Here is a 14,570-nt window from a genome sequence, read left to right as displayed (position 1 = left end):
GCAAAAAACATTTTAAATTAGTTAAAACTAAATTGTATTTTTCAAATCTTTATTCACCTAGTAAAAAAAAAAAAAAAAAAGATTTAGTTTTACCACAAAAATGTCATAATCAACAATTAAAATTTGCTTGAAGCTGCAAGAGTTTAAAAATGCTGCAGTTTTTAACTTTTCAAAGGTTTATATTTGCTCTTGTGTTATTTTAAAATGCGTCTGATGGAGTTTCATTATGTCGCATGATTAAATATTTCTAAAGCCGTGGTTCCTTGTTCAAGTCCAGAAATTTAATGATGTAATAAAAAAAATAAAAAAATGAAATGAATAAAAACGTCTCAATAAGTCCCTTGTTTGTCATGGATTCCTAACTTTCAGGCTAGTATCTCATCCATATTCTTATATCTATCCGTTTCTAAATAACATCTGTAAAAGTTATTTTTTTATGGTGATGCTTTCTTAACGTGCCTAGAATTCCAAACATCCACCTACAAGTCATTTACAAGACTCATTATAGAATTTCTTTTATATGAATATAACCTCTGAAACAGCTGTGACAGAAAAGAATTACATTGCAAAACCTTTTCTCTTTCGTTAACCAAATCAAGGTGTTATGCAAGTGATTATTGCACTGTATTAGATCAACATGTGTTTGAATTTTCCTAAGCGATGCACAACAACAAAATTTCAAAGAAATGTGCAATATGTGTATATAATCTTTTTCAATTTATTTTCAGACAAAATGCTTATTTCAGGGGGCAATGACAATACTTACAACAACAAACTAAACAAATTAATAAGTAAGATCATACACTTAGGTTTATATTATGTAAACTCAGAATTTAGAAAACTACTACAAATGATTTACAAATGGTGATTAAAATAGAGTCTGACTACTACGTGGAAGTGTAAAGTGGCGTGCAGTTTAACAGTCAGTTTACATGTTTTTCAAAGAATGTAAACCAAGTCTGATCAATGCTAACCATTTTCGGTGTCCCATAAAAATCTGTTTATCTGAAATATTAGGAGAACAGCCAATAGCATAAGGCGCTGTATGACATAGACCCCAGTTTAATTAAAGGGAAGGTTCACTATATTTTCTGTTATTTTTAAATACATTTTTAATGCTTTTTAGATTACAAAATGAGCAGTTTATCACAAATGTTGCCATTTCTTAACTTGTGATATGCTGTTGTTACAAACAAAAAAAAATATATTTAGTGTTGTCATTACAATTTATTGGATTACAAATTATCTAATAAATGTTTAATAACTCGTGTTTACATATAGCCAATTGATTTGAGACACGATGGTGTAAAACGTTGTGACAGGATAGCCTTATCTTGTGTGACACCGGCAATAACTGTAACCTAACCATCTGAACTTAAAATTCAAAACTGTATCAACAGTGCTCTAATCACAAAAAAATGAAACCATAGAGAATACTTTTCAATTAGTTTAGAACTAAATTAAAGATAAAGCATTATTAACTATAATTTCCAGGAGCATACTTTAAATGTCCAAATCATAACCAGACCAATTCATAAACATGTCAAACATAATTTTTCACTTTCAGAGGTCATAAAAGCAGATATTTGTTTCCCTTTACAACACAATTGTGGATTTACCTACTAAATTACTTAGACGCACTTCAAATATTGAAAATACAGCCCCTCTGCTGACATGATGCTGGTCCAATTTATAGACCAATATGTCTCACAGCATGCGCTCTTCAATGGGTTTGCCCAGTCTAAATCACCGATTCCAAATAAAATAATATGCAAAAAGCTTTCCCGCACTTTGATTTGATCCTTCCAACACTTGGCTTTTACTGCATTCTGATAGTCAGCCTTCAGAGCCCCTGACAGTAGATTGTTTTATTGTGTAGATCCTCTTGGGGGAGGGGTGTCTGGAACAAAAGTACCCAGACATGAAGCTGAAGCCCATTCTATTGGTTCCTTGAAGAAATAGCTGAAGGGTAACCAGGGGACCGACTAGCCACTGGAAAGAGGTGGGCCACATGGTCCCTTGTCATTTGCCTCCTTCATTAAGTTTAGTTCTCTTGCACTGATGAATGCAAACATGTAAAACAGAATCAAATGTATATTTTACATTGAGATTTTATAGAGTGACACTGCTATTTTTAGGTATTCAATTTAAGTTAATTTAGAATGCTAGATTGCAGGGACAGAGCTCTTAAACACCACTGCATCTGCCCTTGGGCACCTCTTTCCTGTCGCATGATGGAGCACCCTCTTGTTCTAGAAATCAGATTCCTGTGGCAGAACCCTGCCTTCGACATACAGGCATGTTTTGGGTCCTCTGGGTGAAATGGAGTAAGAAAAGGAACAGATTGAGCAAAGCCTAGTCTTCTTGTTACAGCGCTCGTGTGTGTATGTGTGTGAGCATGCGAGTGTGTGAGTGACTGAAAGAAATAGAGCGAGCGAGCGCAAATATGCAACTGTTGGAACTTTTTGTGGTTTGAAAGGAAGACAGAAAAAATTAAAAAATGCTCTCATGCAGTACCTAAATGTGAAGGTTTGTGTAGCTGGGATAGCGATCACTTTCTAGCCCGTCCTACCTACAATGAAAGCCTGAGCATGTGCTTTTCACATTGAAAGCTACAAGAATATTGCTGAACTCTATTTAAAGTGCACCACCTTAAAATGCCACGGCCGGACACAATTTCACATATGATGCAATTAAAAAGTATCAATGAAATTGGCATGGAGAAGGAGAAAAGGAGAAACTTCTATTTATCATAATAATTATTACTGTTATCATTATTCCAGTCTCATGATTATTTGTAATGAAATATACTATCCTGAATAAAACACACTATGAGATTTCAGCATCTCCCTGAATCAGAGGACACGCTTTTTGCTTTTGTCAGGATTTACATTTTAAATTACTGGATATACAGCTCTGGAAAAAAATAAGAGACCACTTAACATTGATTTCTGAACTTGGAGTGGTCTCTTAATTCTTTCCAGAGCTGTATATTTAGAAACAAAACACTTTGTTATTTACTCAACTTAAGCAAGCATACATGTGGGGTCACGGTTTAATTCACAAATTAAAAATGTGTGGAAAATTAACCACAGTGGCCAAAAGAACTTTATGGAGAGAATCTCTTGAATACCGATCAAGACTGGAAGACTTGTGAAGCACCTGTGGCGCACGAGTAATTGAAACTCCGCTGCAGATGTGTTTTTAATCGGGGAAGGGCACGAACACTAATAGTCCTGCCTCACATTAAACTGAACATTTCACTTGGGGGCTTCTCAGGGATAAGAAAACATCAGTTTATAAATCTGATTTCAGCCACTTGCCTCCAGAATCGCTCGTTTGAGGAACTTCACCCCTGGGCCAATGTTCTGACATCGAAAATAAATTCAGAGCAGAGCATTTCCGTGGGAGACTTCCTGACCTGTAAGTGAAATTCCCTCTCGGTTTTGTTCAATTGATATAAAAAAAAAAAACTTTATGAAGCGCCTTGCAATGCTGTGGGCTGTAACAGGTGTATGACCATTCTCCTGCTCCACTACAAAGTGCAGCATAGCTACAGGGCCCATCACAATAATGATATGAACCATAACCATCACTACATGTTCACACCTGGGCTGGACATTTTCAACTCTTTCAAAAGTGCAACAAAAAACATTATTGCAGTGATTACCACTGCCAGGGTAATGTAGTGTTTGCCAGGATGTAATTATGTAAATATACTAATCTGCAGCATTTCACATGGTTTTGCACAAAACAGTTTTGTAATAACTCATTGTACGGCCAGAATACAATATCTGACCCTGATGTCCTTCCAGAGACTTCCCTCGGTCTTGCTAGTTGCATGGTCTCAATCAGAGTTGTTATATATTTATTTTATAATATTTTTTAGCAGACATCTTTTTTTAAATAAAGAACCATTTTATTTGCCTATGAACTCTTTACAAGCTGCTTACTGGACTTCACAAGTGAGCACTGATACATTAGCAGCACAGTGGGACGTTGGTAACAATGTAGGAACATCTTGTTGCTCTTGTAGAGATTATTGTTGCAGCAGCAGCAGTCTCCCGTCGTAGGTTCCCATTACTTGGCGATGAAGCAGGAGACTTGGGGCGTCTTTAAAGTGCTGCAATCCAAAGGTTAATTAAGGTCAGGCTGCTGGGAAAAGAGAACTGTTTAATTGCATCCGTTTAGTAAGATATTTGCACTCGGCTGGTCTTGGAACCTCTCTTAAGGACTGGGCTTTGTGGAAACATTTTCCATGGTTACCAGACTGTATTCTACTTCCAAAATAAAAAATGTCATCTCGCTCTCCAGCTTTGAAAAATACTTTGAGATTTATCCCAGCACCCATAAATCTAAATTTTATCAGGCCATTGCAATGGAGTGTGTCATGGAATATTATATAATATTTAATAGCACTGCAGAGCAGGATCACAATAGCTTCCTGGCGGGTCGGTGGGTCAGCTGGTCCATTATAAACAGTTCAAAGAAAGGACTGGCATGTTATGTTGTAGTAAGTGTTTTTTAAATTATAAAATGTAGAGGAGTCAAATATAAATTATTTAAAATTTAAGGATAAAGTAGACTATATCAGTGTTATTCAGAGTTCCCCAGTCGGACTAAATATTATCATTAAAAGTGTTCTGTTAAAAACATACATTCTGTTTCTACATATATCTCCTGCATGAAAGTACCACTCAGAGATGATCTTCAGTGCTACAAGAGATCTCAGTCACCCTAAAGCAGGCTCCTGGGCACCACACTACAACTCATCTCACAAACAGCCAAACTGTCCAAAACAATCTTTGAATCTACACGTCAATGAAAACCTTGTCAGCTACCCACAGTGTCACCGCACGGACACAAGATCTGCTCATCCACTGAGGAATACGGCGCAGTGGGGGCTCAGCAGAGGACCTGTGAGGGGTCAGACGGTCAGCAGACAAGAGACCGCCAAAAGTATAAGTTTCACATGCAGAATGTGGGGACGACCGGACCACAGCACGTCCAGAGTCCGGTGGGACTAAATCCGCCTCTTAATGAGAAGCCACAGTCCAGAAGTGGCCAGTTTCATAAGGCAGCCGAAAGGCAGGGTTGTGTTTTTGAGGGAAGCCGCGGGTACCCACTGGTTGTATCAGGAATAGTAACATCATCCATTTCGCAGAACCAGACGCAGCTGAGAGCAATTACTTTCCAAAGCTAGGGGTGAATTAATATTGCCAAACTGTGATTCAATTAGTTTCTCTGACTGCCTGTCATGTTAGACATTTGGAGCCCCAGTGGGTAACGTCTGAGAGCCATTTTCCTTCTGTTTCGCCAGAGTTTAACTCACAGTCTCCACTGAGTGGCGTTCAGTGCGCCCGTGCCCCTCACGGCTGGAGTTTTATTAAAGAACGAAACCACAGGAATCCCTGTAGGAAACGCAGCAGCGGGAGGGGATGTCACTTGGCGTTTCCTTCACTGACGTCTGATAAGTGTTGTTCGCACTTGAAAAGGAACTGTTCAGTGGAAAAAAATCTGATAGTCTAGTGCAAGACTGACACTCCCAGAAAGGTTACAAACACAACCCAAAGAATCTTTGCTGCTGTGTTTCATAAGAAATTATGCATCGTGCAATCAAAAGTTGATGGGATACAGGAGTTTAATTGTCTATGGACGTGCATTCAAATTCGATCATTTCCTCTCTCAGGATTAGTGGTATAATTGCAGTTCCCCCAGCAGGACGAACGCAGTAATGCAAATGTCAGGATTTCAGAGGCACTTCAGTCCCACTAGGTAGGTGTGTGTATATGTTACGTACTCTGTGTGGTTGGGAAATGCTTAGCTTCGTAAGGAAAATAAATTACTCATGACCGGAAACCAGTTCATTTTTACTTTGAGTTTCTAGCATTTCCCAGAAGTCTGACAACACTCTCCTGTGCAACATTGTCTGAGGAGTCAACTTCAGCTGGACCTGGAGATTTACTCCGAGGAGCATTACCTACCTTGCGCCAATGCACAAACTTACAGTACATAGCAATCCTCACAAAGACATGAGTGACTGACATTCATTAGCTGCTCAATGCAAGTGTTACTTATTATGATACTCTTACTGTCACAGTCTTTAAACTTCATATTTCCTCAGAGATCAAGTTAAATATCGCATCAAATACACAGACTGGCAGACCATTGGGTAAATGGCAGTACCATTCGCCTCAGGCATCATGGTCCCATGTCAAGTATTTCAGAAGAAGTAAGGTAATTATTTCTCAGCCTGCAGTTGCAGCATTGGTGGTCATAATCAACGAATTAATAAACATTGGGTTCCCTGCTGTTAGTGGTCCTGTGAAGGACAAGTCTAGATGGCAGATAAAAAATATGTGCATATGTATATATGCCTATTATCATTCATTGACCATAGCTTTTCTCTTAATTGAACTCTGTAGACCGATGATCGTCTGGTGTTTACGGATCACGAGACTTTCAAAACAGAAATTTTTCAGCTACCGCAGAGATGAACAGTTCATCTGCTCCAGTTAAAGGAAAGGTAACAAGCAATTTAGCATCCCCTGGGAACTATACACATTTCAATTAACATAGAAAGTCTCATCAAAAGAGACTGACCTTCACTCGCCCACGAAAATCTATGCGAAGAACCCTTTCATATCGGTGTGACTACATCAAAAGGCCCAGAGGAAGATAACGTACTAAGGGAAGTGGCCTCATCCTGTAAACTCTGTCACCCAGAGACATAGAGAAATGGCAAGAGACACAGGGATGTGTTTGAATTACCTTTTCCAAGCATTGATAGGAATAATTCACAGCCTTCAAATCAGATGTTTTCTCCTTCTTGATACATTTTTAAAGATAATGAATAAATGAATAAGGCTGTATACAGTGCATGTTATCTGGACTCATGGTTGCAACTAACAAGGGTGCAAAATACATCACAGTTTCGGAACAATTCTACAGTCCTGCTCGGGGGAGGCCCCAGGACAGCTGGACTGTGACAGCGATCAGGACAGTAATGAGGTGAAGCTACAGAGACATTCAGATGAAACGGCAAAAACCACAAGACACATTCCCAAACAAAGTTGTCATGTTTGGCCCACCTAGCCTGTTTAAATTGCACTATCAAAGAAATCTCAGAGGAGCCCATTCCAACCGTATGGCTCACTAGTTTATTTCAAATGAGCTGCCGAGTGAAGAGGCACCTCTTTTGTTGGCAGTCTTGAATTAACTGTCACTTCCAGATACTATATTCAGCACAAACTCCAAGGAGCTCTCTGTTAAACCTGCTGCTAGAGCCGGTTCTCGCTGCTGGGGGCTCTCACACCTTCAACACTCAACTCGGTAGCTTCGTGTATTTATAGGATTAAAATCCTCACTGTAGTGGAATTGGTCCATGATACCAAACAGGACGCGGAAAAAGACACTTGAATTTGACAAAGGAAATCTGGATTCATATATACACTCACCTAAAGGATTATTAGGAACACCATACTAATACTGTGTTTGACCCCCTTTCGCCTTCAGAACTGCCTTAATTCTACGTGGCATTGATTCAACAAGGTGCTGAAAGCATTCTTTAGAAATGTTGGCCCATATTGATAGGATAGCATCTTGCAGTTGATGGAGATTTGTGGGATGCACATCCAGGGCACGAAGCTCCCGTTCCACCACATCCCAAAGATGCTCTATTGGGTTGAGATCTGGTGACTGTGGGGGACAGTTTAGTAAAGTGAACTCATTGTCATGTTCAAGAAATCAATTTGAAATGATTCGACCTTTGTGACATGGTGCATTATCCTGCTGGAAGTAGCCATCAGAGGATGGGTACATGGTGGTCATAAAGGGATGGACATGGTCAGAAACAATGCTCAGGTAGGCCGTGGCATTTAAACGATGCCCAATTGGCACTAAGGGGCCTAAAGTGTGCCAAGAAAACATCCCCCACACCATTACACCACCACCACCACCAGCCTGCACAGTGGTAACAAGACATGATGGATCCATGTTCTCATTCTGTTTACGCCAAATTCTGACTCTACCATCTGAATGTCTCAACAGAAATCGAGACTCATCAGACCAGGCAACATTTTTCCAGTCTTCAACTGTCCAAGTTTGGTGAGCTTGTGCAAATTTTAGCCTCTTTTTCCTATTTGTAGTGGAGATGAGTGGTACCCGGTGGGGTCTTCTGCTGTTGTAGCCCATCCGCCTCAAGGTTGTACGTGTTGTGGCTTCACAAATGCTTTGCTGCATACTTCGGTTGTAACGAGTGGTTATTTCAGTCAAAGTTGCTCTTCTATCAGCTTGAATCAGTCGGCCCATTCTCCTCTGACCTCTAGCATCAACAAGGCATTTTCGCCCACAGGACTGCCGCATACTGGATGTTTTTCCCTTTTCACACCATTCTTTGTAAACCCTAGAAATGGTTGTGCGTGAAAATCCCAGTAACTGAGCAGATTGTGAAATACTCAGACCGGCCCGTCTGGCACCAACAACCATGCCACGCTCAAAATTGCTTAAATCACCTTTCTTTCCCATTCAGACATTCAGTTTGGAGTTCAGGAGATTGTCTTGACCAGGACCACACCCCTAAATGCATTGAAGCAACTGCCATGTGATTGGTTGGTTAGATAATTGCATTAATGAGAAATTGAACAGGTGTTCCTAATAATTCTTTAGGTGAGTGTATATATAGATATAAATAAGTACAAAAACAAACAAAAAAACAATATTGACAATTTACATCATATAAAGTATTCCTTTTATTCGCATTTAAACTTTTCATCACTTGTACATCTTCCATTTCTGTTTCTTTTGCATCATGTTCTGCTTCCATAGATGGATTGTATAAACAAAAATTGCTTGGTCACGTCTTTAGTTGGAATACCACGGCTGTCCAGTCTCCTAGCACAGATCGTTCTTAGAGATATTCAGTATCTTCTTTGCCCATAGCTATTAATAACCCTTATAGTTTCATCCTCAAAGAGAATGGCACAAACCGTGTTCCTTCAAAGCCAAGCAAAGACTGGGAGAAGTCACATGTTTGGAAAAGCCATCTTGGTCTTAAAAACACTTCAGTCAAAACAAGGTGAAGCACAGTTCAATTTTGAGAGTTTTCTGTGATTCACAATATCAGTGGAATAACAGGCAGTCCAAGCAATTCACAAAATATCTGTTGCTTGTCACAACTGAAGGGGTCAAAATGTTATTCTGAAAGAAAAGTGGTTTCTGTTCCCATGTATTTCAACATCTCTTGACCATATGGTGTTTCAAACAGAAACATTAACAACAACAACAACAACAACAACTCAATGCTACCATGCAGTTTCCTCTTCTTTAAATGACTTGTTCAGGTTTCCATCCCTCCGCACTGCTACTTATTGTACAACTCAATAAGCGAAGTTGTTAAACCAATCAAGCACTTAATGTTGTCAAGCTGTCAAACAGTAATCTCACTTCATCCCTCCAGAGTATATGCTAAGGAGCAGTGCGGTGAGGAAACACTGACCTGCTTGGCATGGCAGTAACGCCCCCATCTTCCCCACGGACAGCTGTCCCGGCTCACCCCATCACACAAATTGGCCTAAGTTTCAAGTGCTGAAATGGCACTCAGCTGATAACTGCCCTGTGCACACAAGCTAAATTACATAAAAAAAACGCATCTTAAATAGTAAATGTTAATTGTCATGTTTATTTTTCTTAAAGCATACATAAACACACACTGCTAGGGTCATACATGTGCTGCCGTTTTAATGAATACATTTATTTTGTGCAATACCATCATACAATATGAAACCTTGTGACTATTTTTATAGCGCCTTGCCGAGTATTACTCATGGTGACTCACAAACCTCAGTCAGATATATTACTGTACTGTTTCAACCGCTGCTTTATGTGGGGTTTTCGTTAAACGTATTCACTCACCTCTGGCTGTATCGCTTTAAACACCGGGGCATCCATCAGCGTTATCTGGCTCTGGGGGGAGGAGAGAAGACTTAAATGATCTGCACTTTAAAACAAACTGAATCACAACAGTGTTTATTTCAAACCATACCCAGCTCTGGTTAGGAAAGGCACTGAAAGGCTTACAAGCATGAATACAATTAAGAGTATATAGTTACACTGTCATGAAAAAACATCAGCGGCAATGGCGTGGCTCCATTTCAACAGTTATATATCAGAAGTTTCTAAAACTATGCAAATGCAGTAACGCTGCCATTAGTGTATACTGTACTGGGCCTAGACTGGTGAACAGGCTGTTACAACAAAACACCACATGGCTCCTCCGCAGCCTACTGACTTACCGCAAACTCCTCAGGTGTGACTTTCAGTACATCGAATACAACCGCATCGTAGCTCTTGGCATAGTCCACGCTCCGCCCATCCAGGGAGTCTGAGCTACTGCTCCCCTGCAACCAGACAGAAAAGATACCAGCTCCATAATCTATAATGTAATGTAATACATGCCCACCCTTTTTACATGCATGCAGCCTTCAGTGGCTTCAGTGTGAATTTTACTGTATACCCTTTTTGACTTTAAGGACTATTTTCTAATCATGTTTCAATATATCCTTAGCATTGTATGATGTTTCAGATCAACACTTACCCAATTGTCTATATTGTACACCAGTCAATCCTTGTCTATATTGTGTATCTGTCACTTTGTATACCAGTCACACAGGAGAAACTCTGCCCTCTACTGCTGGCCTGGAGTTACTGCACTGACTCACACATCTGTACATGATGAAACACCGACGACCACAGAACAGTGCTGTATAGACCGCTGCCACTCCAGAATAGCACCAGATGCACTGTAGAGTAAACTGTGAACTGAACAATGGCCAGATTAATGAATATCTGACTGAGTATATTGATTCAATCTCATCACTTTAAAATACAAGAAAAAAAAAAAAGAAAACGTCAGTAAATATCTGGAGCCATCATTAATATTGCAATAAAATGAAAGTCCCTTCATTTATATACACTTAGATTCACAATGATCTTGACATACAATGCGTTCACAGGCTGGTGAAATTCCTACTCGGTCAAGTTTTAAATTGTAAAACATGTACTAGTAAATCGAATTGATTAAGCGTTCAAATAACTGCGGTCTGGCATTCCGCTTTTATTTTCCCAGCACAACTACTTCTTAACCTTTTCCATTAACTTAAGTTTCTAAAACAAAGCCGGATCCAAGTGCTCCTTTCCAAGTGATCAGGTTTAATACGGTTTTATTTTGACTTCCCCCCCTTGAACAAAGGCTGAAATTAATCATTTTCACAGCATCACCTTTCTTTACTCAAATATTCTTGACTAGATATGAAATATGTTCTCTGAAGGGCATTTCTTAACTGAGGGAAAGGGGGGTCCGTTTTCCCCTCTTTAACAGCTCCTGTGTAAGAATATGTGTGTAGAAAAGATCTTTCTTCTTTGACCCCTGTGATTTATGCGTCTATGTCGGCCTGAACGACAGGGGCTGTGTTTCTATTAGCACACAGCACAGTGAATGACCTCTTGTGCACAGTGCTTTCCCAGAACTTGAAATACACAGAAAGTTATTTTCTCCAATATCCTAATGGAAACGTGGCCGGGGTGCCAGCACACGATCGAGGAAAGTTACTGCCGACATCTATTGGAGAGCTCGGCTGTAGGAGCCTGCAATAACTTTTTTGGTCAGAAGAGCTCTCTCTCTCTCTTATGTTAGATGTGCATTACATGAGGTAGATAATGAAATAAAAATGTAAAAGGTAAAAAAAAAGAATCTGCACAAATGGTCAGATTTAACCTATGTACATCTTCCAAGCATATGTGCACAAAAACATGGAAGCTCATAATATATTTTGTTCAGCAGTGCACATAAAGTCACGCCCTTCGCAAAGCCATATGAAGGGGGCAATCACCGGGCTATTCAATCGCCCTAAAGCCACGGCTCACCTTGCCTTATTCTATTAAAGCTAAGTGTTACAGCATTAGCCAGGCCATTCATTATGTTGATGGATTACTCCCTTCACAAACTATCCGTAGATGAGAGATTCAAAGTACAGTGCACAGACATTACGTCTTGTTCGAAGTTTGCATCAGTCCTTCCAAAATAGAATAATTAAAATAAAAAACTCAAGATTAGTTTAAGGAAAAAAAAAAATATTGACATTGTTAAAATCTCCAGTGGCCTGCCGCGGGTTTCATTTGAAAAGAAAAGGTGAGAAGTAGTTGGAGGAATACAAACAAGACTTCCGCTGCACAGCTTTCAGATTCATTTCAGACTTTACAAGCTACAAATTCCTTTACAAGAATGTACTGATGAAGCAGAAAATCTGATCTATTTAAGACAATTTAAATGCATCTTTTGTCTTTGTGACAAGGCCAAAATATTTAGGCTAACATCTTCTGCTGGCTGGTTGTACTAAACATTAGCTACAGACTGACCCCGTCTTCTTTAATCATTTTTCTGCAATACAAAAAAGAAAAATACTGCAACACATAAAGCAGCCAAACAGTAGTCGGCAACCTTTCAATTGACAATGTTCTATCCGTTCAATTCCTGGCTGCCTGGAAACAAACCGTACAGGCCTGTGGCAAGTATTTGGTACCAGACAATGAATACGAGATCTTCTCTGACCGGGGTTTTCATGAGCAGAATAACTGAAGGCTCCTGTGGCATGCAGGGGCAGGGGGCTATTGCTCAGATGGGGGGGTGCATACCTCTGGAGTGGCGGAGGTGACCGTGACACTGGCCATCAGCCCATTCCGGCGGTACATGCTCGCGGCCAGGCAGGGGGAGCACGTGTGGGGTAGGCCTCAGCTGGTGGACGGGCATGACCTCTGATCCATCCCTGCAACACAGAGAACAGCACGCATTGGACACTGCAGCTCACTTGGGTGTTTATCTGTCGTGTGGTTTGGGTTGGTCAGAGCATGCTGTTCACTAGTTATGTAACCTCAGTGTTGCAGATTTTCATAAAGGAGAAATCTTCTTTTCCTCCCAAGACATTCTGAACAACATTCCTCAGAACAACCAAATATGAGAAAAGGAAAAAGGGTACATGTGTAGGAAAATTTGTATGTCATTTTGTTGTGGAATTTACATGCACACGCAGATCTCAACATTTACCGTTAAACAGCAGTGGTATGTGCCAAGTCGGAAATGTAAACCAGCTTGACTAGATTCGGGGGAAAAACATTGTTAATGGGAAAAAACATGGAAAAGGAAAAAGTGTTTTAATCACATTGTTTTTCATTATTCTACTGATCCGAAATTAAAAAACCCTCAGCTACTGGCATGAGAAGCATGCGATTCAAAAGGCAACATGACAGGGTGATGCTTAGAAAGCCAGAGACCGAAACTGTGCAGAACAGAACTGGCAGAAGTATTCGAATTCTCCTCCGTTTCCACTAAAGGTAGTACAGTGTCATAAGCGGCACACGGCTCTTTCCCACACCAGTCAGAACATTTAGTTCCTCCCTTTTCCCCGTGACACACTCTCTGCAGTTAATTAAAACCATCTTTGATCTGGGAGGTGAAAAATAACAAGAATCGTATTAAGTAGTCACAATTTCCACTCATCAGTTACAACACCACAGAACAATGTATTGGTTATAGCCGGCAGATACAATTTGTGTTACATAATAAATCCAGAGGAAGGCACCCACCCCCCTTATTTGTTTTAGGTCAATTGTGCTGCAGCGCCCCCTATGGCACTGATGTGGAACTTCATGTGAGGAAAAAGAAAAGTTAAGCAAATGTAGGGAGTAAGCAGACATTCTCTTCAAGTGCCGCTACAGAAGTAACATGGACGCTGAAGTAGGTTTAAATTTAATTTAAAATGCAGTATTAATCCCTGCCCCTATCCCTGCATGCAGTATTGTTAGCATCAATACACTTGTCATTTAATGTACTCAGCACAATAAAATAAAATAAAAATATCATACAATTAGTCTAATTAAAAGGTATTTAAAACAAAATGCACTATTTCTCAATCCTGGTCCTGGGGACCCCATTCCCTGATGGTTTTTATTCCAACCGAGCTTTCATTCACTTAATTGAACCCTCAATTGAACTATTTTGCTTCATTTGACTTTTTAAAATTGTGTAGCTCATAAAAAGTTGGAGATTTCAAGTTCCATCTACAGTTTCACACTTAGCATTAAATCTACACCTGTTTAAATAATTTAAGATCAAAGATTAGGCAAATTATTAGTTAAATTAGGGTTCAATATGTATCCTACTATTAGTTAAGTAATTGAGAGCTCAGTTGGAACAAAACAGCAGCAGGGCAGGAGCTCCCCAGGACCAGGGTTGAGAACCAGTGCTTTAAGGCATTCCCATAAGGTCAACGAACAAAACAAAAGAAGAGGAATAAGCACTGTACACAAAACTCATGAAACTCTCGCTGCTGACAGCCAGCACTCTGTTTTGGGAGGTTATGGATGATAGAAATTTGGAGGTGAGTTCCACCCCTTCTTCTCTCTCCTGACTACTTGATGCACACAAACACTTGCAGGTCACAGCTGTGTCATAGGGGTCTTGGCAAGCTGTCACAGCACATCGGACTATTGTGTGCCAAAGGCGAAATGCTGTGTGT

At 40.0% G+C, this 14,570-nt stretch overlaps 1 protein-coding gene across 2 annotated transcripts in view; it reads right to left on the bottom strand.

Moving 5' to 3' along the window:
• ralgps1 (Ral GEF with PH domain and SH3 binding motif 1) overlaps nt 1-14,570 on the bottom strand; it is a 199,765-nt gene that overhangs the window by 142,677 nt on the left and 42,518 nt on the right. For both annotated transcript variants that reach the window (XM_066713155.1, XM_066713156.1), the window contains exons 2-4: nt 12,691-12,821; nt 10,293-10,397; nt 9,913-9,963 (exon numbers count right to left, since the gene is read on the bottom strand). In XM_066713155.1, coding sequence (XP_066569252.1) covers nt 9,913-9,963; nt 10,293-10,397; nt 12,691-12,747 — 213 coding nt within the window. In that variant the 5' untranslated portion in view covers nt 12,748-12,821. The remainder of the gene's footprint in view (nt 1-9,912; nt 9,964-10,292; nt 10,398-12,690; nt 12,822-14,570) is intronic.

The sequence above is a fragment of the Amia ocellicauda genome, chromosome 9 (assembly GCF_036373705.1).
Source record: "Amia ocellicauda isolate fAmiCal2 chromosome 9, fAmiCal2.hap1, whole genome shotgun sequence".
NCBI lineage: Eukaryota > Metazoa > Chordata > Actinopteri > Amiiformes > Amiidae > Amia > Amia ocellicauda.
Note: the sequence above shows the minus strand (reverse complement) of the source record. Positions and strands in the feature narration are given on the sequence as shown.